We start from the raw sequence: 21,417 nt of genomic DNA, 5'->3' as shown, positions 1-21,417 counted from the left end.
GTAAGCTCAGCTCAAAATGAATCAATGATTTCTAAGCATTGTGTGGTCGCATTTGCTAAGTCTCGCTATTCCGCGTATATATATGTTTTGAGGTCATCGAATTTTCTACCACGCCAACACCACAATATCCATAATGAGTGTACGTGAAATGCATAGTGATGGTAGAATCGAAGCTGAACATTGTACTAACTTGTTACAGAACAACATGAATATAGATCAAACGGGGTCAGGCACCATTGATGAGGGATTATACTCCCGACAACTCTATGTTTTGGGACATGAGGCCATGAAGCAAATGAGTCAATCAGATGTTTTAATTATTGGATGCAAAGGCCTTGGTGTTGAAATTGCAAAAAATATTTGTCTTGCTGGTGTTAAAAGTGTTACAATTTACGATCCTCAACCTACTCGAATTGAGGATTTGTCTTCACAATACTTTCTGACCGAAGACGATTTGGGAGCTTCTCGTGCTGAAGTTAGCGTGCCTAAATTGGCTGAGCTCAACCAGTACGTGCCTGTCTCTTCAACCCCAGAGCTATCGATTCAAGATTTGAAAAAATTTAAATGTGTTGTTGTTACTGAAACTTCTTTTACAAAACAATTGGAAATTAATGACTTTACTCATGAGAACGGAATTGCATTTATCTCCGCAGATACCCGTGGTCTTTTTGGTTCCGTATTTTGCGACTTTGGACCCGAGTTTATCTGCGTTGATGTAGATGGAAATGAACCTCTGACTGGAATGATTGCTAATATAACTGACGATGGTACTGTTACGATGCTTGAAGAAACTCGCCACGGCTTAGAAGATGGTGATTATGTAAAGTTCACTGAGGTCAAGGGTATGCCTGGTTTGAATGACGGCAATCCCCGCAAGGTGGAGGTGAAGGGTCCTTATACCTTTTCAATTGGTTCTATTAATGGTTTGGGAGGCTCTAGCGCTACCGGAGGTGTCTTTACTCAAGTTAAGGTCCCTCAAAAACTCTCATTTAAATCTCTTCGCGAGTCTTTGAAGGAGCCTGAGTATGTATTTCCTGATTTTGGAAAAATGACGCGTCCTCCTCAGTATCATGTTGCCTTCCAAGCGCTTTCTTCTTTTGCTGACACACATGATGGTGTTTTGCCTCGTCCCAGAAATAATGCCGACGCTAATGAATTTCTCCAAATTGCCAAAAAAATCGGCGGTTCTTTCGATTCTGAGTTAGAATTGGATGAAAACCTTATTAGAGAAGTTTCTTATCAGGCCAGAGGTGACCTTGTCGCTATGTGTGCTTTCCTTGGTGGTATTGTTGCTCAAGAAGTCTTGAAGTCTACCACAAGCAAATTTTTTCCTTTTAAACAATTCTTCTACTTTGACTCCCTTGAAAGCCTTCCTGCCTCCGTGCAGCTCGATGAAGAAGCCTGCAAACCTCGTGGTTCCCGCTATGATGGTCAAATTGCAGTCTTTGGAGAGGAGTTTCAACAAAAATTGAGCTCCTTGAATCAATTCTTGGTCGGTGCCGGTGCCATTGGCTGTGAGATGTTGAAGAATTGGTCTATGATGGGTGTCTCAACGGGTGAAGATGGTCATATTCATGTTACCGATATGGATTCCATCGAGAAATCAAACCTAAACCGTCAATTCCTTTTCAGACCTCGTGATGTTGGCAAATTAAAGGCTGAATGTGCTGCCAATGCTGTTGCCGCTATGAATCCTTCTTTGACTGGAAAAATAACCTCTTATCAAGAACGTGTAGGACCAGAAAGCGAAGGCATTTTCGGAGACGAATTCTTTGATAACCTTTCTATGGTTACCAATGCTTTGGATAATGTCGAAGCTCGTTTGTACGTGGACCGTCGCTGCGTATTTTTTGAAAAACCTTTGCTGGAGTCTGGTACCTTAGGTACAAAGGGTAACACCCAGGTAGTTGTGCCACACCTTACTGAATCATATGGTTCTTCTCAGGATCCTCCTGAGAAGTCTTTCCCTATATGCACTCTCAAGAATTTCCCTAATCGCATTGAACATACAATTGCTTGGGCACGTGACCTATTCGAGGGATTATTCAAACAACCTATTGATAACGTTAACTTGTACCTTAGTTCTCCTAACTTTTTGGAAACAACTTTGAAGACTAGCACCAGTCCTCGTGAAGTTTTAGAGAACATTCGTGATTATCTTGTCAGCGAAAAACCTCTTTCCTTCGAGGAATGTATCATCTGGGCTCGCAACCAATTCGAGAAGTACTTCAATCATAACATTCAGCAATTACTTTTCAACTTCCCTAAGGATTCTGTCACCTCAAATGGACAACCTTTCTGGTCTGGTCCCAAACGCGCTCCTAGTCCTTTGACCTTCGACATTAACAATCGTGAACACTTTGATTTCATTGTTGCTGCTGCTAGCATTTTTGCTTTCAATTATGGATTGAAGGAGGAAACCGACCCTGCTCTTTACGAACGGGTTCTTTCCAGTTACAAGCCCGCTGAATTTTCTCCCAGAAGCGGTGTAAAGATTCAAGTTAATGATAGTGATGAAGCGCCTGAGGCTGCTGCCAACTCTGATAAGCAGCAATTGAAGTCTATTGCTGATAGTTTACCTCCTCCATCTTCATTGGCTGGCTTTAGATTGACTCCTGCTGATTTTGAAAAAGACGATGACACCAACCATCACATTGATTTCATTACTGCTGCTTCCAACCTTCGTGCCTTGAACTATGAAATCACACCTGCTGATCGTTTCAAGACCAAGTTTGTTGCAGGGAAGATTGTTCCAGCTATGTGTACTTCTACTGCAGTTGTTTCTGGTTTGGTATGCTTGGAATTGGTTAAGTTAGTGGACGGCAAGAAGAAGTTAGAAGACTACAAGAATGGCTTCTTTAATCTCGCTATTGGACTCTTCACATTTTCAGATCCCATTGGATCTCCTAAAATGAAGTTTAACGACAAGGAGGTTGACAAAATCTGGGACCGATTCACTCTTCCCAATATTACCCTTCAAGACCTTATTGACCACTTTTCTGAAAAGGAAGGTTTGGAAGTCACTATGCTTTCTTCTGGTGTTTCTTTGCTTTACGCTAATTTCCAACCACCTAAGAAGCTTGCAGAACGCTTGCCTCTTAAGATCTCTGATTTAGTTGAGCAAATTTCTAAAAAGAAGCTGGAGCCTTTTAGAAAGCACTTGGTTTTAGAGGTTTGTTGTGATGATAAAGATGGAGAAGACGTCGAAGTTCCTTTCATCACTGTCAAAGTATAAAGATTTAAATATTGATGATTTATAATGGTTTGAGATTGTTTGTACAATTCGGATTTGACAATTTGGTCTCTTAAAAAGAAAATTAGAATAGACCCTAGCTTAAATATTTTTATGTTTGTTCTTTATTTATCTTGTAGAGCTCAACAAGCATTTCTATTGTTAGTGTGCTTTTTTTAATGTTTTTGTTAGAGTAAACGATGATAATATGATGAGAAATGTTTTTTAAGTAAGTCACACAAAACGATTTTTGAATTTTGATTCATGAAACTTAACTATGATGATTCACTCAAGATTAATGTAATCATGCTAAAATTCTCATAACGATGTAGACATGATATGTCTCATTTCCTTGTCATGGGAAAATTGTTGGCAAATATGAAAAGAATTGGGAATGGAATAAGAAGTGGTGAATAGTTGTGTGCATTTGGAAGGGAATAGAATTCTCTATCTCTACATATTCCCATGAGCCTGATTGACAAAAGATGGATCAATAAACAAGTCATTCGGTTGACCTGCAAAAACTATCTTACTGGAGATTTGTTCTGGAGACAGCCACCTCAATAGTAGCTATTCCTAAGTCATGAATCATTGGATTTTTCTTATTGCTTGGATTTGTGTTTTCACTTGTTTTCTTGTTTTGTCTTGGTTCAGTAACGTCATAAAACAATATACTCCATATTGTTATAAAATATGCGTAATATTCGACAATGTCAAGGCTTTCTCTGACTGTGCAGGTATCTCACACTGTAAAAGCCATTTATTTTGAGTGGTATAAATACTTGGACGTTGTTTGTACTTCGCATAAAGACGCTAGTAATTTCCAGAACTTTTTTAAAGTAAATCGAGAGTATCAAAACGACCTTATTTAACCAAACTAGCCATAAGCTTCCAATTTGAATATTTCGACTGTCGACTCATGATATATATAGCTTTTCTGGTATAGTCAACTTAGTGTAGCTTTATGTGACTGATAGTTTCTTTTCTTTATGATTACAGGCGCCGAACTTCTAATATAAACGTTCTGAAAAGCGGTTCCATGCTTTGTTTACTATTTGTAATATGGAGGTGCTTTAAAGTTATGATATTCGTTAATATTCAAAAATATCGTAATAGCACACCATACTGTAATACCTATAATGTTAACAAAACACCTATCGTGACATGATCGTAATGACAGTTATAACAAAGCACTTGAAAAGTGGAATTTAGCGAACAATATCATACTAATAGGGTTCTTAGTATGAAACCATTAATGGACGAAAGCCTTTAGCCATTTGCACGAAAGTATGTCGTCGACGTCTAAAGCTTGTATCGTAGGTGCTTCTACGTTTAGTATTTTTATGATGTATTTTGTCCATAGTAATCAGTTCGAGGAAAAGCAGGTAAGCCACGGCTTTATAGTCATTCGTGACTAACTTCATTTTAGAGAATGTCGGCTGGTGTAGAGCGCGATGAAGAACGAAAGCGCGTCAAACAAAGTCGTTTTGATGAGTTAAATAGACAAAGAGAGTTGAACAAATTCTATGAGAAGGATCAACCGATTACAAAAAGCTCGGACAATTCTTCCTGAAATAAGACCACCATTACGAAACAATTGCTTTTAAGATTTAACAGTTATTCCAATGACAAAGAAAGAAAACACACATACTTGATCCATTTTAAATTAATTAAATGAAAAAAGGCATACTTTTTCCTAGGGATTCGTTTTCCGAGCTATACCACCAAGGATGTTAAACCGGATAATAAAACCTTAGGAGAATCCCGCAAAACTAGTTTGAGCGATGCAATGTGAGGGCGTTAAATGCACTGTTTTTATTAATGCCAACTTTTTAGAAAAGAATCATATTGTGAAGAAACATCTTGGATCTTAATTTAGTCATTCTTTTTTCTGGAGAAATCCTTGTCTAAAAAATTAAAGACTCGTGTGCTTAACAGTCGTGAAGACTGCAAACTGGGAATTTTAAATGAGATGAGTTCATCTGCAAACAAACCCAGTTCTACAGGTATGGTGACACCTCGAAGGTATTCTACCATGACTACTTTGAGGAACTTGACACCTCAGGGAAAAGGGAATTACCCTCAGAGCCCTTTGGTGAATCGAAACTTTTCGAATCCTTCAACCCCTATGTTTCGAAGCAATAGCACGCAACTGAACTTTACTAGTTCTTCAGCTCTTGACCTTGGTCTTCCTGAGGCAGTTGCAGCGTCTCCCGGGACTCTGGATCGATATCCTCGCCCTTCCCTTTTAAGCCTTCAAGATGCGAGCAGTTACCGAACCGATTCATTTGACAGTGCAGTTTCTTCATCCTCAAAAGCCGCCAAATTCTCCTCTTCCGGTGGTGGTGATTTACCGTTGTTGGGTAATGATATTATAACAAGCATTCGTATACGTCCTATCAATCAACCTTCAAATAACATCTGGACGCATGGGCCCGTCCCAAACGATCTTTACGGACGAGAATACATTCGACAAGATTCTAGTTCGAACTCTTCTGCACTTCAGCAAGAATACATGTTTAATCATGTCTTCGGCATGGAGTCCGACAACAGCAGTATTTATCAGAAATCTGTCGCCTCTGTAGTCCGTAATGTATTTTGCGGATACAACGGCATTGTTTTTGCTTACGGTATGACAGGAACTGGTAAAACATACTCTATGCAAGGAACAGAAGACGAGCCCGGCATCATTCCTTTAGGTATGCGCGATCTCTTCGATATGGTTGAGTCAAACGCGGATTCTGACACATTTCAAATTCGCATCTCATATCTGGAAATTTACAACGAGAGGATCCGGGATTTAATTAGTAATTCTCAAGAAGAACCAAAGGTTCGTGAAGGCGCTAATGGCGAGGTAATTGTCTCACCGATGACCCGCGTACTGGTAACGAGTCCAGAAGAAGTAAGTCAGGTTATTGAACAATGTAATGCTATTCGAAAAACAGCTGCTACCGACTACAATACCTATAGTTCTAGGTCTCATGCAATATTACAGGTCTTTCTTATTCGGAATTCATTGTCAACTCATACAACAAGAACATCAACTCTCAGTCTTGTCGATTTGGCAGGAAGTGAACGAGCTTCTACTGATCATGAACGAAGGAAAGAGGGTGCATTCATCAATAAATCCTTGCTTACATTAGGTACTGTTATTTCTCGACTGTCGAACTCTGTAAATGGAGGGTCCTCTTCCAGCAACAATCATATTCCTTACCGTGAATCTAAACTTACTCGCTTGCTGCAACAGTCTTTGTCAGGTCAATCTCAGATATCCTTGTTGGCAACTATCAGTATCGAGGCTCGACACGCTGTGGAATCTACAAATACCCTTAAATTTGCTATGAGAACCCAAAATTTACCCACTGAAATCCGACAGGCCGAAGCTTCTACTAATTATCAGGCCGAAGTAACTTCCTTACGTGCTGCACTAGCTAAGAGCAACCAAGAACTTGAGCTTTTTTCAAACACGCTTAAGCAACTCAAATCAGATCTAGAGGAAAGGGATGCTTACATATCATGGCTTGAAGCCGAAAAATCGCATGAAAGCGCTATTAGTCGTGTTCGGTTACGTATGGAGGAACTCCTTTCCGATCGAAACATGGAAATTGCAGACTTGAAAGAGGACGTTAATGATAAGGAGAAAATAATTTATGCACTGCGGTCGTCACAGAGACGACGCGAGCTTGCTGAGTTGAATCAATCTAAAATTCGTTTTTCGAGATTTCGAGACTTACCGAATCGTAAGTATGAAATCGACGAATCCGAAAAGGAAAATTCAACCTTGTCAAAAGAGAACGAAAGCGCAACTGGATATGTCACTGACCCTGCTGAAATGGATCAAGATGATGTAGAAACAATTTCTCTGGAAGCAATTAATTCACCACCAGCAGCCGTTTAATGATTTTTTGGGAAAGAATTCTCTTATATTTTTAGAAAAAACTATTATCTTCAGAATACTTTAAGTTCCTATGGTTCATAAAGTCCTTCATTTTATCCTTATTTTGACTTATGCATTTACTGCATTTGAAAGCACTTCACTATTTATCTTGTGTACTGCACTTATTCCTTTTGTTACAATGGTACTTTGTCCTTTTACCATTCATATCCTATGGCTTCTTTATGTTTACTTTTTCAATCTTACATGATTCCTAAATAGCAAAGGCATCTAGGTTGCAAAATATACTCATTTATGTCAGATTTTGTTGGGCTGAAGAAGCTGAATTGGTATAGTCTGACCGAAATTTAGATAAATTGGCAAGAGTCATCTTTGAACTCTATGGATATTACTACAAATTTTCTTTCTCGCAGCCTATCTGAGATTACTTCCACTGTTTCTGATGCGTCAGGTGACTTTTCTTCGTCAAGTACAAACTATGAATTTGAACAAAAATTACGCCGATTAGTTGAACATGCTTTTTGTCCGATTGTCTTTACATTGTGCTCGGAAGATACGGAAAGCTTCATAAAAGGAAAAGGCTTTAAAGATTTTGCATCTTTTATTAGACCCTTTGGCGACCATATCGAGCATGGGAATGCCTTCAACGAGTCTGCTTCAGCAAAACATGGAAACTCCCAAAACGATAAAAATATAGAAGAAGCATGCTCTATTAGATTTTTACCAATGTCAGCCGTACGAACGCCGCAACAATGGCACCGTGATCGAGCGTGGAATAAGGAAAATGAGCTTGAATCAGAACAGGAGATGTCTTATCGGTTTTCTCCTGGAGGAAACACAGAACATGTTCGTGACTTATTGGAGAAATATATTCACACTTGGTCATTAGAAGCCGATAATCAAGTAACGCAAGATTCTTTTTTGGAGCCCATGTTACAGTATTTGAAGCTTTTGCTATCTGGTAATCCAGTGGCAGAGCATGAGACATTTTCACATCCTGTTGGATGTTTAATTGTACTAACTTCTCATAATTCTAATCCTTTAGCTACCATCATGCGTCTGTATAAAGAGGTAAACAACGCAGATTTTCCTAGATTTATGTCTAGGGAGATATTGCATTACTATCTTTTTATTCATGATGAGGATGAACATGATTTAGAAACTTCCCTGGAAGTGTTTGGAAACATACAACGCAGTGTGGGCGCGAACATTAGATTTATTCGATTGCGCTCACAATACATATCTTCGAATACCATTGATTTAATCCATATGCGAAATACGCTTTCCGCAACCAACATAGACGATAATAAGGGGGACGGAAAGGGACATGAAGATGATTACTTCACTTCCTCAAGTTTGCTTTCTCCAAGTTCCGTGATTAACGGGTATACTTCAAATCCGGCGTTGTTCTCATTTGATTCAGAGTTAGCAAAAGTGCCTGAACCTATGTGGAAATCTCCTTTAGAGATCTTGAATGAAGAAGAAGAGAATAAAAAATATCCTTTAAAACCTGTAATGCCTCTGGAAGAGATTCAGGAAATGAAAAGTTTAGTAGCCACGATGCTCTTTGAAGGCATACGTCCTTTTATGCAAAGATGTGTAAAGTCTTGGGAAGAAAATGCGGCTAATTATTATGGCGGATTTACAGGGAAGTTGCTATTTGCCTCAAAAAAGTATTTAGGGAAGAACCATTTATCCTCTACCCAAGGCAATTACGATTCTATTTCTTTTATGTACTCATCGGACAAGCCAGAGGCCGTGAAACGAAAAATGGCTGATTTTTTATTCATGCTTCGCGAGTATAAACGAGCGTACGAGATTTACGACGAGCTTAGAAAAACCTTTTCTCAAGAAAGAGCGTGGAATTACTTAGCTTCTTGTTTAGAAGCTCAGATAACCTGCCTTTTAATGCAAAATCGTGTGATTACACCGAAGTTACGAACGTCAATTTTAGATAAATTATTCAATGACATGGTGCTCGTATACGCGGCAAGGCTTCATTCATTATACTACACTTCCAGGAGTATTACTATTGGAAGTCTCTTGCTAGCAACCCGACCTGGAAATTGTGTTGATGATGCTGCCCATTGGTTTCAACGGCTGACAAGTTTGAATGTAATACCCTTATCGAAATTTGAGCATGCCTTTTTTATGACTTGTTTAGCTGGATTATATACCGTCCAAGCAAATTTGCCAACTTTAGAAAAAGTAATAAATGGCCGTGAGCGCAAAGCAGCATTCTGTTTTCTGCTATCAATAAATAGTTGGACAGAATGCAACCATTCAGCAATGGCTTTAATATGCTGGAAATCTGCAGATTACGTATATAGAGATTCCCCTTGGTCCGTTCTTTCTACACATATGAAAACAATTGGTGAAGAGTTGGTCTCATCGACTAACAAAAGGAACTAAAGCAGATACATAATGGAGCGAAAAATTAAATATATTACAACCTTTTGATGATAAAATGCTTGTTACGGCTTTTAGTTTTGGAGAAATGTTTCATTCGACATGAAGAAATGCCCTAATTTTTATGAATAAAATTTCCTTTTTCAACTAAAAATTTGTTTCCAACGGTTTGTTTTATTGATTTGTTTTTATGTATTCTTTATAAAAGTAATGAATATTCAGTAAGAGTGAAACAAGTCCAGTAGTGTATGAAAACATTCATCAAAATGAACTGTAAATAAAAGATTACAATTAAGTTAATAAAGAATTGATAGATTATAACATAAAATGATTTCCACAAAATTGAGGCAAAGTGTATTTTTTAGAGAAGGATGGGTGCACTTATTATATTGGTAAACTACCTTGCCAATTTTTCAGACCTTAGATAGCATTGATGGCAATGCATGAGGATGAATCTTTAATTGATTTTTTAAAGAAAAAAGGAATATTTAAAGAGAGTCGATTGAGAAGCCTCTTTTCTGATTTCAGGAACCTTTATTTAAAGAATCCAGAGGGATTTAAAGCTAATATAGACACTTGGAAAGATGCGATAGAAACAGCAAGTTTCCATAACAAATTGAAATCTAAATTAACAGTTCGTTTTGATGAAGATCTTGAAAATTCCTTCTTTAGTTCATCATTTGGGAAACCTTTAAGCTTAGGAGTAATTGCTGTGAGTACAAGTGAAGGACTAGCTTTATATTGATATTAACAATATTTTATAGAGTTACTTACATGAAAAGGGTATATGGCCTAAGATTAGCGAGTTTCTACATGTGTGCAAGGATCCCAATTTGGGATCACAGTCTTATTTTTCACTACATTCCTGGATACAGTGGGGAAGTAATATCATCAGCTCTCGACTTCAAAGAGGAATTCAATTCGGATCCTCTTATCCTAGTGATATCCTGGTACTTGTGAAAAACGTTGAATTACTGGCCAGCCTTATACGAAAAGAAGCTCATCGATTACAAAGCACGTACACAAGCACTATATATACATGGAGTTCATTCCAAAGTACATTTGGACCTATTCTATGGAAAGATACGATACTGTCTTCAGATGAACTGGAATGCTTGTTACAATGGATGTGCCATCGAATGCATTTAATTGTCTTTGACAAGGACGTAAGTAATTTTAATTTTTAGAATGTGCATAATACTAACTAATAATTGATGGCAGACCATCAAATTTTTACCCAGCGATACTCAAGAGGGGATCCTTGAAACTGCCGATAAATCGATTGCAGCAATTATGGAATCCAGAAGCTCTATATACAAAAGCAAGGATGCTGTCAATCAAAAGATTGAAGATTTTTCTTTGAGGGTTCAGGAAGCGATTTCCAAAGCAGAGAAACTAACTGCCCTTACATATTTACGAAGAAAAAAAATACTATTGAAGGAGTCCGAAAGAAAAGAAGCAGCTCTTCTTCAAGTGGACTCTTTACTTTCCAGTATTGACGAGGCCTTTGAAAGCAAACTACTTTTATCAGCACTCTCGTCAGGCTCTGAAGTACTCAAGTCTGTTGTCGGTCAAATGGGCGGTATAGAACATGTGAATGAGATTTTAGACTCTGTCCAAGAAGCTAAGCTTGATTTCCAAGAAATCGATTCTGCCATCACTGCGACAACTGCTCCGGAAGCTGACGTTGACACAGAAGAACTAGAGAAAGAATGGGAAGATCTTATCAAAGAAGATAAGAAGGAAGAGGACCTTACTGCTATGCTTAACAGAGTATCTTTAAACCCCTCTTCTAAGCCTTTACCTTCTTCCAAAGGACAGTTGTCGAAAGGAACAGAACCCACTATGAAAGAAGCCGAGCCATCCTCATAATTTTAATGTCCTTCTTTACCGCTTTATACTTAAGTTATATGTCGATGCACTTGTATGAACTTGTACTACATTTGGAACCTGTGACTCTAATTTGTTGACGACTGATTTAAGTCAAGCAATAATAATGACTAATGTATTCTACTTTCTGTTTTTATTTTTTTTATTGATAGCTTCCTCTTAGTCAGTGTTGAGATCTCGTAAGCTTACAAAGCTTTTTGTTTTAGTTTTTAGGTATTCAGTTTCGAACATCTGCTTGTAAAAATTTATTAATTTCTACTTATGTGAGAAAAAATAAAACTTCATTTGCTCCATGCTAATAAATTAGCCATAAACCTCCGTCTTCGTAGTAACCTTTGACAATTTCCATGCAGCCTTGGGAACAGGTAGTGGAAAAGCTAAATGCTTTAGAACGCGACTTTTCGGAACAAAAAGCTCTTCAAAAGGTAACATTCATTGTTTTGGAATGTTCTAACCTGTAGCAATTGGACTTTCTTGATGGGTTTGTCTTTAAAATCGAAGAGGAACAACTTCCTCATAATTTAACCGCGTTACTGCCCTATTTGTCGCCAAAAAAGAATTGGATAAATTTTGGTATTATAATACTTATAGATAAATTTCCTTATACTAACGAAGCAAGAATCCAATGAGTTAAATTTCGAGCTTAGGAAACCATATTGTGAGCGAGCATATCGACTCTTGACTATATTCCAAGAGGAAATCAAACATTTCGTGAAAGATAAAGAAAATTGGGAGTTACTTGTGACACTAGTTTCGCTACGAGATATCCAATATAAGCCTGTTGCGTCTTTTTCTGCTAATGTTGTCGATAACACATTGTCATCTTTTTCCACAGCGACAAAGGAAGACTTTGAAAACTATGTTTTAGAATTTCAGTCTTCTCTATTTTCCCGTGATGATCGTTTAACTGAACAAGGAAGGCGGTATGCATATGAACTTCCTCCAGATAAATTCCGACAAGATCAAACAACCACGCTTCTGGAACCGTCGTGGAAATCAAAAAACCTTTTCATTCCTGACGTAATATATTGGATTATTTCGAATCAGACTAGCTTTACTATTCGGGATAGATGGCATAAATTGATTCCATCAGTGTTGCGAATCTTGAATGACCTCAAGCCTATGGTGAAGCAAAAGGGTCTGCTGCTAGTTCAGTCAATAGTAGATGTATCAGGACTCGAATTTTTAACTTATACTGGCTTAGCGGAAATTTTACGTGAAGATCTAATGCTTTTCTACACATTCTTACCCCCACGATATAAAGCGGAGACATGTGCTTCTCTTATAGATTCCTCATTTCGTTTATTAATTCAAATTGAGAAGAAGATACCAAATCTACTGGATAAGTTATTTCTGGACGGTGTCATGTACATCTTTCAGTTTGCCTCAGACAGCATTCCCGTGATTCGTCTCGCTTTTGTGCAATGCATGTGTCTCATGAACAAACTGAACGAAAGATTTTTGAGATATCTTAGCGTAAGTGATGCGATATCTTTTCTATTCTTTAAATATTATATCTAACATATATCAGACAACGTTGGATCAGCTTTGCCTACGGATACAGAACCCATTGCTTTGTAACGCCCCAGAATTTCTTTTCTTTCTTTTAGAAACGCTTCGGTCAATGTTGATTGTTTACTTTTACCGCATATCTTCCCACCATACTCAGTTTCTCATTACACTAGTTTCTTCGTATAGAAACTGTAACAATGCAAATTTGAAGGAACTAAGTCCATGCAAACAAAAAATTACAGAAATTCTTCAATTTGTTAAAGAGAATTTATCTGAATCTCAGAAGCTGGATTATCAAGCTGTATTACCTCTTATGGAATCCACAACTGCTTGATCCACCTGGTCATTCTGCCAGATACTTGTTCTCGGTATTTGCCTACTTCATTACAATGCAACGATCGGATGAAATGTGAAATTCATTAGAAAAAAATGGATTTAAACGATAAAGAGCATGAAAAATACGTACAATCTTATGGTTTGTACAAGAATCGGCCGCGAATCAACTTCGTGAAGTCTCAAGAAGAACAAACAGAAAGCCAGAAAAAAATCAAAGAAAAAGAATCTGTTTCATCTTTTTATTACTCTCTATTTTCGGAAGATGTGAAGAATGTGAAAGCAAATGCTGTCAATGACATATCTGGGTCGGTATGTCCTACTTGTCAAATATTCATTAAAGCTGAAAACCAAATAACACACGCAAAGTCTGTGAGACATTTATTATCGATAAATCATATAGATAATAAATTCCAACCTGGTCTTGTGAAGCCAGAAAGTCTTGGTTATCGAGTTTTATCCCAATTTGGGTGGTCTCCGAAAGGCCATGTTTCTGGACTAGGTGCTGAGCATCAGGGACGTCGAGCCCCTGTCCGTCATGCAAGGGTTAAAAATGATACTTTGGGAATTGGAATTCAATTGCGTCCCAACAGATTGAAACCCATTTCTAGAAAAGGTAAACGGTATTCTCAGTTTCAACATAATCGGGATGTTCGTTTAAAACAGGCGTTGTTAAAGCATTTTTCTTCGAATTACTAGAATGTTTCTATCGTTTGTAATTAGTGCTTAAATATAACGATTATATTTTGTGTCAAGACATTCAATAATAATAAATAATTATTTCCTTCGTATTGCGATAATTAGATAAAACAAACCGCTTAAACAAGAATTACCTTAACATTAATAAAGTCTTAAGTAGAGTTTCTATCTTTTCTTTTCAATTTTGAGCGAAGTCTTTGGAGCAAGGACGGCTTCTGTGACTTTGGTAGTTCGCTAATAGGAACGATTCTTCTTGTAAGGAAATTAAAACTTCCTCCAAAAGTTAAAGCCATGACGGTTGATGTTAAAATAATAACGTTGTACGGCATACTAAAATCAGGCGTAGGGATAAACATCAGCAGAGCCGATGTTCGTAATTGGCATATTTCAACATCATCTTTACCAAAAACACTAACGATGGAAGGCGGGAGGTCATATCCCCTGTTAGCATCAGGTGGGTATTCTTGAAGCCGCAACGTTGTTTTTTCGATGTCATAAGATATAACGACTGATGAGTGAGCAGGAATTTCAAACCGAGATTCAATCATGGTTCCAGCTTTACGGTCTTTTAAAGGCTGATACACTTGATCCTGAAAAAATTCAAGAGGAGATATGGGTTTGTCATTAACGGTTATCTTCATAGTATGAAGATATACACGAGCATACCAAGGTAATCGTTCAAAGTACACAATGCTATACGCCTCATCAGAGGGATTCGTAAATATTGATATGATACCAACCCAATGGTTTCCAGAATTAGTCAAAGATCTCTCAATAAAAACTGGAGATTCCGGGCGCTTTTCAGGGAGAACAGGAACAGAAATGTCCCTTGCCATCTCCAAAGGATACGAAACGACAAGACTAGGCGAATTTTTAACGAGTATATCATCCTTAGAAGGTGAAAGAGGACATTGTGTTTCAGGCAACTTATGAAAAAGGTCTTCCAAGGTATGAGAACTTGATGTGTAAGTGGCAGTTAAGCAACGCAAAGGATCATTCGCAATATCATCATTGCAAAATTCAGGGGGAGGTGGAAACTTTGTCCCCAGTTTTCTTCTGTTTGTTCTTTCCACGTCAATGACAGTCTGAATCTTGACAATCAATTTCATGGAACTAAGATCATCGGGATGGTTGGGCGCAATATCTATTGAAAGAGAATACCAGTCTGTGTCAAACAGCAAATGGCTGTCTATAAGCGAAGCAATTCCAGCTTCCCCTTTACATGGTAGAAATTTGAGCAAAGAGGAGAGATTCTCTGTGCAAACAGACTCTTGAGGGAGAGAAGCAAAATATCGGGAATGAGAAGACGTGAATGAAGACGGTACAAACGAAAGGAGAGGTTGATATGTATTTAATTCATCAATATTATTCGAAGAAAAGCAAAACAATCCTGAAAGTTGGCTAGTTAATTTGTACCAAGCCTCTAAATCTTGATCGTCAATAAAGGAGGCCCAAACCTCGAAACCCAATCCTCCGGACTGCAACCCATTGTCAGGAGGTTGCTTCCAAAATCCATAATCCCATCTACCTTTAGTCGCTCTAACATGAAGGTCCATTACCTTCTGGTCCTTCATAATTCGGGCCAGAGAAAGAGGGAAAAATTGATAATTTGGCTCTGAAAATGCATAGCCATTCTCTTTGTTTGTTTTTTTATCAATCTCAAAAGTAAATGAAGCATAAGTATGTCTATTTGACAAGTTTTCCAAGTATAAAGCTTCATTATATTGCTCATTCAATGAAGCATACCCAAGTGCAAAGAAAGAACATAGGCAAACCAAGACAAATTTGCATAGTCCCATTTTACTTGATTGAGTACACTCTTAATATTTGTTGAGAAAGAGGATATAGAGACTTGAGAAATTCCAAATGTTTATGCAGCAGATTTTCAAATTGTTAACAATGAATTGCTATTCCTGAGATAGAAATTTGGTCAAAATATGTATACTACTTAAGTCATTAAGGGAAAAGCAAAAATAAAATAGAAAAATGCTAAAGATCCAGTTTCATGAAACAGAATGTAAAACTTGCTATATAGGCTCGTGTTAGTTCATCAAAATTTAGAGATCGTAACGTGCCTAGAAACATTCAAAGAATAGCTCCCTTTAACCTGCTTTTTTTCTCGAAGTTAATTCGATTCTTCTATTAATATTGATGTATCTGACGGTGTTTTGCTGCTGTTTCTTTATTTGATTTAAAAACATATGCGGGTCCATTTGTAGCATATGCTATTACGGAACACTAAGTAATACATCTAAAAACTTGGATGAATATTCCTTTATATATCATAGGAAAGGGTGAGTATGCGTATAACAAGGTCCATGCCAAAAAGGTGTAAAATCAGACTTCTTTTATGAATTAGTTATAAAATTTATGCTTCATTTCTTCATGTTTTGCTTGAAATCCTCTTTGCATTCGGCGGGCTCTTGATATAATATGGTTTTCTCCTGGATGAACTGTCAGCAACTGTCAGAGCATTCTGAAGACTATTTTCAGCACTAGTTAGGTGATTTTTATCAAGTGAAAACTCATGGCATAAGTGTGAATGAGACATAAAGTAGAGAGTAATCTATGAGTACAGTAAGAGTAAACCGTGAAATGAACAAGCTTGTAGGTAGTATCCTACTTCAAGATGGAAGGAAAGATCATTGTTTAATTCGAAACGAAATCCTCTTCTTTTATCATTTTGAGCTGCAGTTGCCCACATTCGTTCGCCAAAGCAGGCGTTCGAAAAATTCCATCACATGAAAAGTAAAAGCCATACGTCAAGATCCAATCGTACTTGTCCAATCTTATTTTATTTTATAAAACGACAGTTCTTTGTATGGAGCTACTTCCTTATTTCCCATCTATGCGATCCCAGTGAAGAATGCCCTTTTTGATGGACGAAACTAAAAAAAACTGAGAAGAAAAATCACCCTAACGATTCGTATGCATAGTTCAGATTGCTTTCAATGAGTAAATGCTCAGAGTTCTTTGACATTTAAATTGCAAGCTCTTCCTGTCATAGGTTTCCAAACGACAATGGCAACATCGTAATTAAACAGTTGCATAGAACTTCCTTTTTATAACTTTAGTATATATAAAACATAGTCATTTCATTGTTTACGTTAAGTCTTCTTTAGCACTTTCCAGACTTCCTCAATAACTTTGAGGCTCCAAACTTGTACACTACCAACTTTTGGATTATTGGAAAGCGAGGTAAAAAAGGGGCATACTTGAAAAAAAATATAAGTATATATATGCTTTAGATTTTCAAGTTATGTTTCACGTCTTGAAATCAGTATAACTTGAGTGATTTTGTAAAAAAAAAAAGCCGACGTTTTAGCAGAGTCGATTTTCCTCTGGCTTTCGTAGGTATCAGCTCCTTTCAGTCTCTTGTGCAAGAACAAGTATATTCATAACTAATAGATTACCATCCAAACATAACCTACTGCTTCTTTATTACGAGTTTCTTTGGTTCTTTTTATAGAAATTGCAAGGCCCATCGCATTTTATCCTGTCTTTCACCATATTTACGATATTCATCTCATTTAGCATTTTCTTCATTTCTTCTTAAAAACTTTCCGGTTTCCTTATTTACCGCTTCTGTTTATCCCCCTATTATAAGCTTTTCTTTTTCTTGCTTGTGCATCCGTTTACTCTTTCTTTACTTTTTTATGATGAATAGAGACGAAAAAAATGCTTCGTTTTATTTTCGAAAAAAAAATCCTTCTTCAACAAGTGTAAAGCCCGTATTAACTCGTACACCGTCTGAGTTATCTGGTTTTAACGAAAATGAATTTAGAAGTCTGACGCCTTCTAGGATGGCTCCAAAGCCCCCAGCTATTAATACAAACTTTTCAAAGGATGCTTTTGGTGCTAGTTCTTTCGCAGCTTCCAATCCGACTCCTCGGTTATCATTGGGATCGAGACAGACAAGTTCTAATTCTATTCAAAAATTACACTCCTACTCTTCTTCTGATTCGCGCCATAGTGATGAGAAGCACCAGAAAAAATCTGCTTTTGAAAGCTTTGTCTCGAGTATGAGTTCTTTGCTTACTGGAGGAAGTGGTAGTAGCCCAACGAACTCTCATGCTTCCGGAACGAACAGCCCAAGAAAGTCAACTATTATATCTTCTCCTTTTGATCCGAAACACGTAACCCATGTTGGTTTCAATTATGAAACTGGTGAATTTACAGGAATGCCTACCGAATGGCAGGCACTTTTAAAGGTCAGTGGAATTACGAAATCTGAACAAGTCCAACACCCCCAAGCTGTACTTGACGCTATGGCTTTTTATTCACAATCTAAAAAATATTTGGAGAATGGTACCAGTCCCCCTTTCCCTCAGGACAGTGGTGAACGAGCTGCTGGTCCTTCTCCTATTTCAAGCGTTTCAACTGGTACTTCTTCCCCGGTCTATAATAATCGAAACGCTTTTCCCAGTAATCTTCAGCCATCTCGCCCGGCCCCAACACCTCCTGTTAGCACAGGCGCTAATTCTCCTATTGCATCACCAAGGCCTCTCAAGTCACCTAAGCCGTATACTTCTCATCAATCTTCGCCGTTGGCGTCCAAGAAGTCCCTCAACCATATGATTCGGAGTCATTCACCAGTGTTACTCCATTCGCCTACTTCGAATCCTGTTCAGCCAAAACACATTCGTCCAAACAATACAGCTCAAATCAATCGTGACGAATCTTCTCCAAAGCCTGCTGCATCTCAAGCAGCAGCAGAAGCAGCAGCTACACAACGAGTGCAAAAGCGTGGTGCTCGTCAGCAACCGAATGATGCAGCAATCTTAAGTAAATTGCAGTCAATCTGCAACAAAGAAAATCCAACTCTTTTGTACCGTAATTTCTCAAAAATTGGTCAAGGCGCGTCTGGCGATGTATTTTCAGCTCGTCAAGTAGGCACGAATTTGTCTGTTGCTATCAAGAAAATGAACATTAATCAGCAACCAAAGAAAGAATTTATTGTAAATGAAATTCTTGTGATGAAATCACATCATCATAAGAATATTGTGAACTTTATCGAGACATTCTTTTATAAGTCTGAGCTTTGGATGATTATGGAATATATGCGCGGCGGAAGCTTGACCGAAGTTGTCACGAACAATACATTAACGGAAGGTCAAATGGCTACAATTTGCAGAGAAACTTTGGAGGGCTTGAGGCATTTGCACCGAAATGGAATTGTTCATCGCGATATTAAATCGGATAATATTTTGCTATCCTTACAAGGAGATGTCAAATTGAGTATGTTTTATAAAGCCGTTTTAATTCTTCGTACTCTTTATTAACCTTTTTTAGCTGATTTTGGTTTCTGTGCCCAAATTAACAGCCAGATGTCAAAGCGTACCACCATGGTAGGTACACCTTACTGGATGGCACCCGAGGTTGTTACAAGAAAAGAGTATGGGTAAGTTTTCATTCACATAAGCGATTCTAAGCCTTCTTGCTAACTATTTCTTTTAGATTCAAGGTCGATGTGTGGAGTTTGGGTATTATGGCTATTGAAATGGTAGAGGGTGAGCCCCCTTATCTCAATGAAAATCCTTTACGAGCTTTGTATTTGATTGCTACGATTGGTACTCCTAATGTTAGCAGGCCAGAGCTTTTGAGTTCGGTATTTAATGACTTCCTTTCAAAGTCTCTCAGTGTTAATCCTAAACTGCGTCCCAGTTCAGAAGAACTTTTAAGACATCCTTTTCTGAAAAAATCTGTTCCTCTTAGTTCTCTCGTTCCGTAAGTAAAGCTTGGCTTGTTGACTGTTTTACTAATTTTATCTAGTTTAATCAAGTCTATTCATCATTCTAGATAATTCGGTTTCTACACGAATTCATCCTATGAAGCAGTTGAAGTGATTCAACCTACGTAATTTATTACTTTGTTTTTTTTTTCAAGTTTATAATTATAAATTATGGTTTATGAGCTCACGACTAATTACTCAACGTCTGTCACTTTTTTTTCGTTTCTCATTTCCTGCTGAGTTTGGGGGATCAGGCAAATACTTCTCTTTTACTTACATTGTGAACTCGGTTCTTTTCTTGGTTAATATAGTAATTGCTTTGATTGTGATTCATAAAATCACCCCGATGATCTGGTTCGTATATGTAAAGAATATATGGCATGAATGATTTATCTTTCGGAGACAGAATTGATGCCTTTTTTGTAATAAATCACGACTCATTCTAAATACATAGCAGGAACTATTCGTGTAGTGTATGAAAATTGAATATCTGTTATTTTACTTTTGCCAGAGAGGTATTACTGAACGGACTTATTAAACTGCAAGACAAATGAGAATAGAAAATATATATACATATAGAAAATATTTCATGACTTAGATAACTTTTACGCCTTGGGACTTGTACTTCCTTTCATTCCCTTCGTACCATTTCCAACTTACCGGGTTGGTAGGAATTATACCAAAACCAGCATTCTGTTTCTGATCGCTCAAAAGTCCCTAGAAAGGAGATATATTTACTTCTTTTTTTTACTTTTTAACTAATAACATAGGGAAAAGAAAGGAATAGCCTGAATATCTTTACTACGTCTACTTTTATACCCATACTTTTATACTGCAATCATTGGCGCCTGAAAGACTGGAAAGCTCACCAAAAATAGAAGGAAAAGCCTAAACATATTTCAATTTGAATTTATTTCTTTCTAGAATAAATATAATTTGGTATAGTCGGAGAAACAAAAACTATGTCGGCAATTATCAGCAATTCTTTCAAATCCCCTTCAAGATTCCTTCAATCTGGAATCGTTGGTTTAGCATCCTTTTCAATTCGGTTGCAGATCCCATATTTTGGATTACAGGATTTATGGAACTCTATTTTGCTAGCCGTTCCAAAGAAGAAAACCTCGTATTCGAAAAAGAGAAGTCGTTTTCTCGCTGGTAAAGCACTAAAAGATAAAACGAATTTGAATCGATGCCCTGTCTGTGGGTCCTTCAAATTGACCCATCATGTGTGTCCTTCTTGCTATAAGAGTCTTCGCCAGGAATGGAAATCCCAAGACCTCTAAAGTTATTGATTTGCCTATGTATTCAATCCGGGATTATGATCTGCTTCGTTTACAGAGCCCTTTTTTTTTGTCAAAAAATTTAATAAACTAATAAGCTTGACGTGAACTACTGCTAAAGGAGCTTTGTTCGTGAGCTCTACATATCGTCTGCTCCAGTGTTCTGAAGAAAACCCTGCTCGTAACACCTTTTAATGCTGAATACTTTGATTAAGTCTGAGTGAACTCTTTTTGACTTTGTATTTCTAAACGGCTTAGTTTATATTCGGAATACCTTTTTTTTTATGAATGCAAATCAAGTGTATCAGAACTCCCCTATCAAGTTCAAGTTTGCGTCCATAGCGTTTTCAGTTTTAAAATTAAATACATGTTTTGTTTTTAGTCCAATGCATACTACTGTAATACTCTTTTACAAAGCCAAAAAATTCATTCTACC

At 37.5% G+C, this 21,417-nt stretch overlaps 10 protein-coding genes across 10 annotated transcripts; 8 read left to right on the top strand and 2 right to left on the bottom strand.

The window, feature by feature from the left end:
- The first annotated feature begins 111 nt into the window (after window positions 1–111).
- Window positions 112–3,474, top strand: SPOG_03145 (ubiquitin activating enzyme E1). Its single transcript, XM_013165804.1, has 2 exons — window positions 112–139; window positions 200–3,474. Exons 1-2 carry the CDS (start codon window positions 134–136, stop codon window positions 3,233–3,235), a joined length of 3,042 nt encoding a protein of 1,013 aa, XP_013021258.1. The 5' UTR covers window positions 112–133; the 3' UTR covers window positions 3,236–3,474.
- A 101-nt stretch (window positions 3,475–3,575) lies between these two features.
- Window positions 3,576–3,962, bottom strand: SPOG_05717 (uncharacterized protein; the record flags this gene model as incomplete). Its single annotated transcript, XM_013166688.1, has 1 exon — window positions 3,576–3,962. A coding segment is annotated over one exon (201 nt), but the record flags the coding sequence as incomplete, so codon positions are not given.
- Window positions 3,963–4,490: 528 nt separating this feature from the next.
- Window positions 4,491–5,058, top strand: SPOG_03146 (Pet117 cytochrome c oxidase assembly protein). Its single transcript, XM_013165805.1, has 2 exons — window positions 4,491–4,617; window positions 4,662–5,058. Exons 1-2 carry the CDS (start codon window positions 4,522–4,524, stop codon window positions 4,803–4,805), a joined length of 240 nt encoding a protein of 79 aa, XP_013021259.1. The 5' UTR covers window positions 4,491–4,521; the 3' UTR covers window positions 4,806–5,058.
- SPOG_03147 (kinesin-like protein Tea2) lies at window positions 5,031–7,712 on the top strand. Its single transcript, XM_013165806.1, has one exon. The coding sequence runs from the start codon at window positions 5,205–5,207 to the stop codon at window positions 7,128–7,130; it is 1,926 nt and encodes a 641-aa protein (XP_013021260.1). The 5' UTR covers window positions 5,031–5,204; the 3' UTR covers window positions 7,131–7,712.
- Window positions 7,713–9,926: 2,214 nt separating this feature from the next.
- SPOG_03149 (vacuolar sorting protein) lies at window positions 9,927–11,721 on the top strand. The gene is made up of 3 exons (XM_013165807.1): window positions 9,927–10,248; window positions 10,301–10,702; window positions 10,758–11,721. The coding sequence occupies exons 1-3, from the start codon at window positions 9,970–9,972 to the stop codon at window positions 11,406–11,408; spliced, it is 1,332 nt and encodes a 443-aa protein (XP_013021261.1). The 5' UTR covers window positions 9,927–9,969; the 3' UTR covers window positions 11,409–11,721.
- Window positions 11,722–11,773: 52 nt separating this feature from the next.
- SPOG_03150 (tel Two Interacting protein 2) lies at window positions 11,774–13,272 on the top strand (the record flags this gene model as incomplete). The annotated part of the gene is made up of 4 exons (XM_013165808.1): window positions 11,774–11,851; window positions 11,888–11,999; window positions 12,046–12,902; window positions 12,958–13,272. 4 exons carry the CDS (start codon window positions 11,774–11,776, stop codon window positions 13,270–13,272), a joined length of 1,362 nt encoding a protein of 453 aa, XP_013021262.1.
- On the bottom strand, window positions 12,479–17,210 carry SPOG_03152 (pig-T). The gene is made up of 2 exons (XM_013165810.1): window positions 16,046–17,210; window positions 12,479–15,997 (listed from the first exon to the last, which is right to left on the bottom strand). The coding sequence occupies exon 2, from the start codon at window positions 15,767–15,769 to the stop codon at window positions 14,123–14,125; it is 1,647 nt and encodes a 548-aa protein (XP_013021264.1). The 5' UTR covers window positions 15,770–15,997; window positions 16,046–17,210; the 3' UTR covers window positions 12,479–14,122.
- SPOG_03151 (RNA-binding protein) lies at window positions 13,368–13,970 on the top strand (the record flags this gene model as incomplete). Its single annotated transcript, XM_013165809.1, has 1 exon — window positions 13,368–13,970. The coding sequence occupies one exon, from the start codon at window positions 13,368–13,370 to the stop codon at window positions 13,968–13,970; it is 603 nt and encodes a 200-aa protein (XP_013021263.1).
- On the top strand, window positions 17,141–20,370 carry SPOG_03153 (STE/STE20/PAKA protein kinase Shk1). The gene is made up of 4 exons (XM_013165811.1): window positions 17,141–19,208; window positions 19,263–19,371; window positions 19,428–19,697; window positions 19,743–20,370. Exons 1-4 carry the CDS (start codon window positions 17,627–17,629, stop codon window positions 19,771–19,773), a joined length of 1,992 nt encoding a protein of 663 aa, XP_013021265.1. The 5' UTR covers window positions 17,141–17,626; the 3' UTR covers window positions 19,774–20,370.
- On the top strand, window positions 20,315–21,402 carry SPOG_03154 (ribosomal protein subunit L32). The gene has a single exon (XM_013165812.1). It carries the CDS (start codon window positions 20,664–20,666, stop codon window positions 20,982–20,984), a length of 321 nt encoding a protein of 106 aa, XP_013021266.1. The 5' UTR covers window positions 20,315–20,663; the 3' UTR covers window positions 20,985–21,402.
- The last annotated feature ends 15 nt before the right edge of the window (window positions 21,403–21,417 follow it).

This window comes from Schizosaccharomyces cryophilus (genome assembly GCF_000004155.1).
Source record: "Schizosaccharomyces cryophilus OY26 unplaced genomic scaffold supercont4.1, whole genome shotgun sequence".
NCBI classification, from domain to species: Eukaryota; Fungi; Ascomycota; class Schizosaccharomycetes; order Schizosaccharomycetales; family Schizosaccharomycetaceae; genus Schizosaccharomyces; species Schizosaccharomyces cryophilus.
The sequence above is the reverse complement of the archived record's forward strand: the minus strand, read 5'-3'. Positions and strand labels throughout refer to the sequence as shown.

Bases quoted from the DNA above. Each gene is read 5' to 3' on its own strand.
- SPOG_03149 (XM_013165807.1), top strand. From the start codon at position 9,970: ATGGCAATGCATGAGGATGAATCTTTAATTGATTTTTTAAAGAAAAAA. The intron at 10,249-10,300 runs GTGAGTACAAGT...AATATTTTATAG, and splicing joins TAAGCTTAGGAGTAATTGCT to AGTTACTTACATGAAAAGGG. The intron at 10,703-10,757 runs GTAAGTAATTTT...AATTGATGGCAG, and splicing joins TAATTGTCTTTGACAAGGAC to ACCATCAAATTTTTACCCAG.
- SPOG_03147 (XM_013165806.1), top strand. From the start codon at position 5,205: ATGAGTTCATCTGCAAACAAACCCAGTTCTACAGGTATGGTGACACCT.
- SPOG_03146 (XM_013165805.1), top strand. From the start codon at position 4,522: ATGTCGTCGACGTCTAAAGCTTGTATCGTAGGTGCTTCTACGTTTAGT. The intron at 4,618-4,661 runs GTAAGCCACGGC...ACTTCATTTTAG, and splicing joins ATCAGTTCGAGGAAAAGCAG to AGAATGTCGGCTGGTGTAGA.
- SPOG_03154 (XM_013165812.1), top strand. From the start codon at position 20,664: ATGTCGGCAATTATCAGCAATTCTTTCAAATCCCCTTCAAGATTCCTT.
- SPOG_03152 (XM_013165810.1), bottom strand. From the start codon at position 15,769: ATGGGACTATGCAAATTTGTCTTGGTTTGCCTATGTTCTTTCTTTGCA.
- SPOG_03153 (XM_013165811.1), top strand. From the start codon at position 17,627: ATGATGAATAGAGACGAAAAAAATGCTTCGTTTTATTTTCGAAAAAAA. The intron at 19,209-19,262 runs GTATGTTTTATA...AACCTTTTTTAG, and splicing joins ACAAGGAGATGTCAAATTGA to CTGATTTTGGTTTCTGTGCC. The intron at 19,698-19,742 runs GTAAGTAAAGCT...AATTTTATCTAG, and splicing joins CCTCTTAGTTCTCTCGTTCC to TTTAATCAAGTCTATTCATC.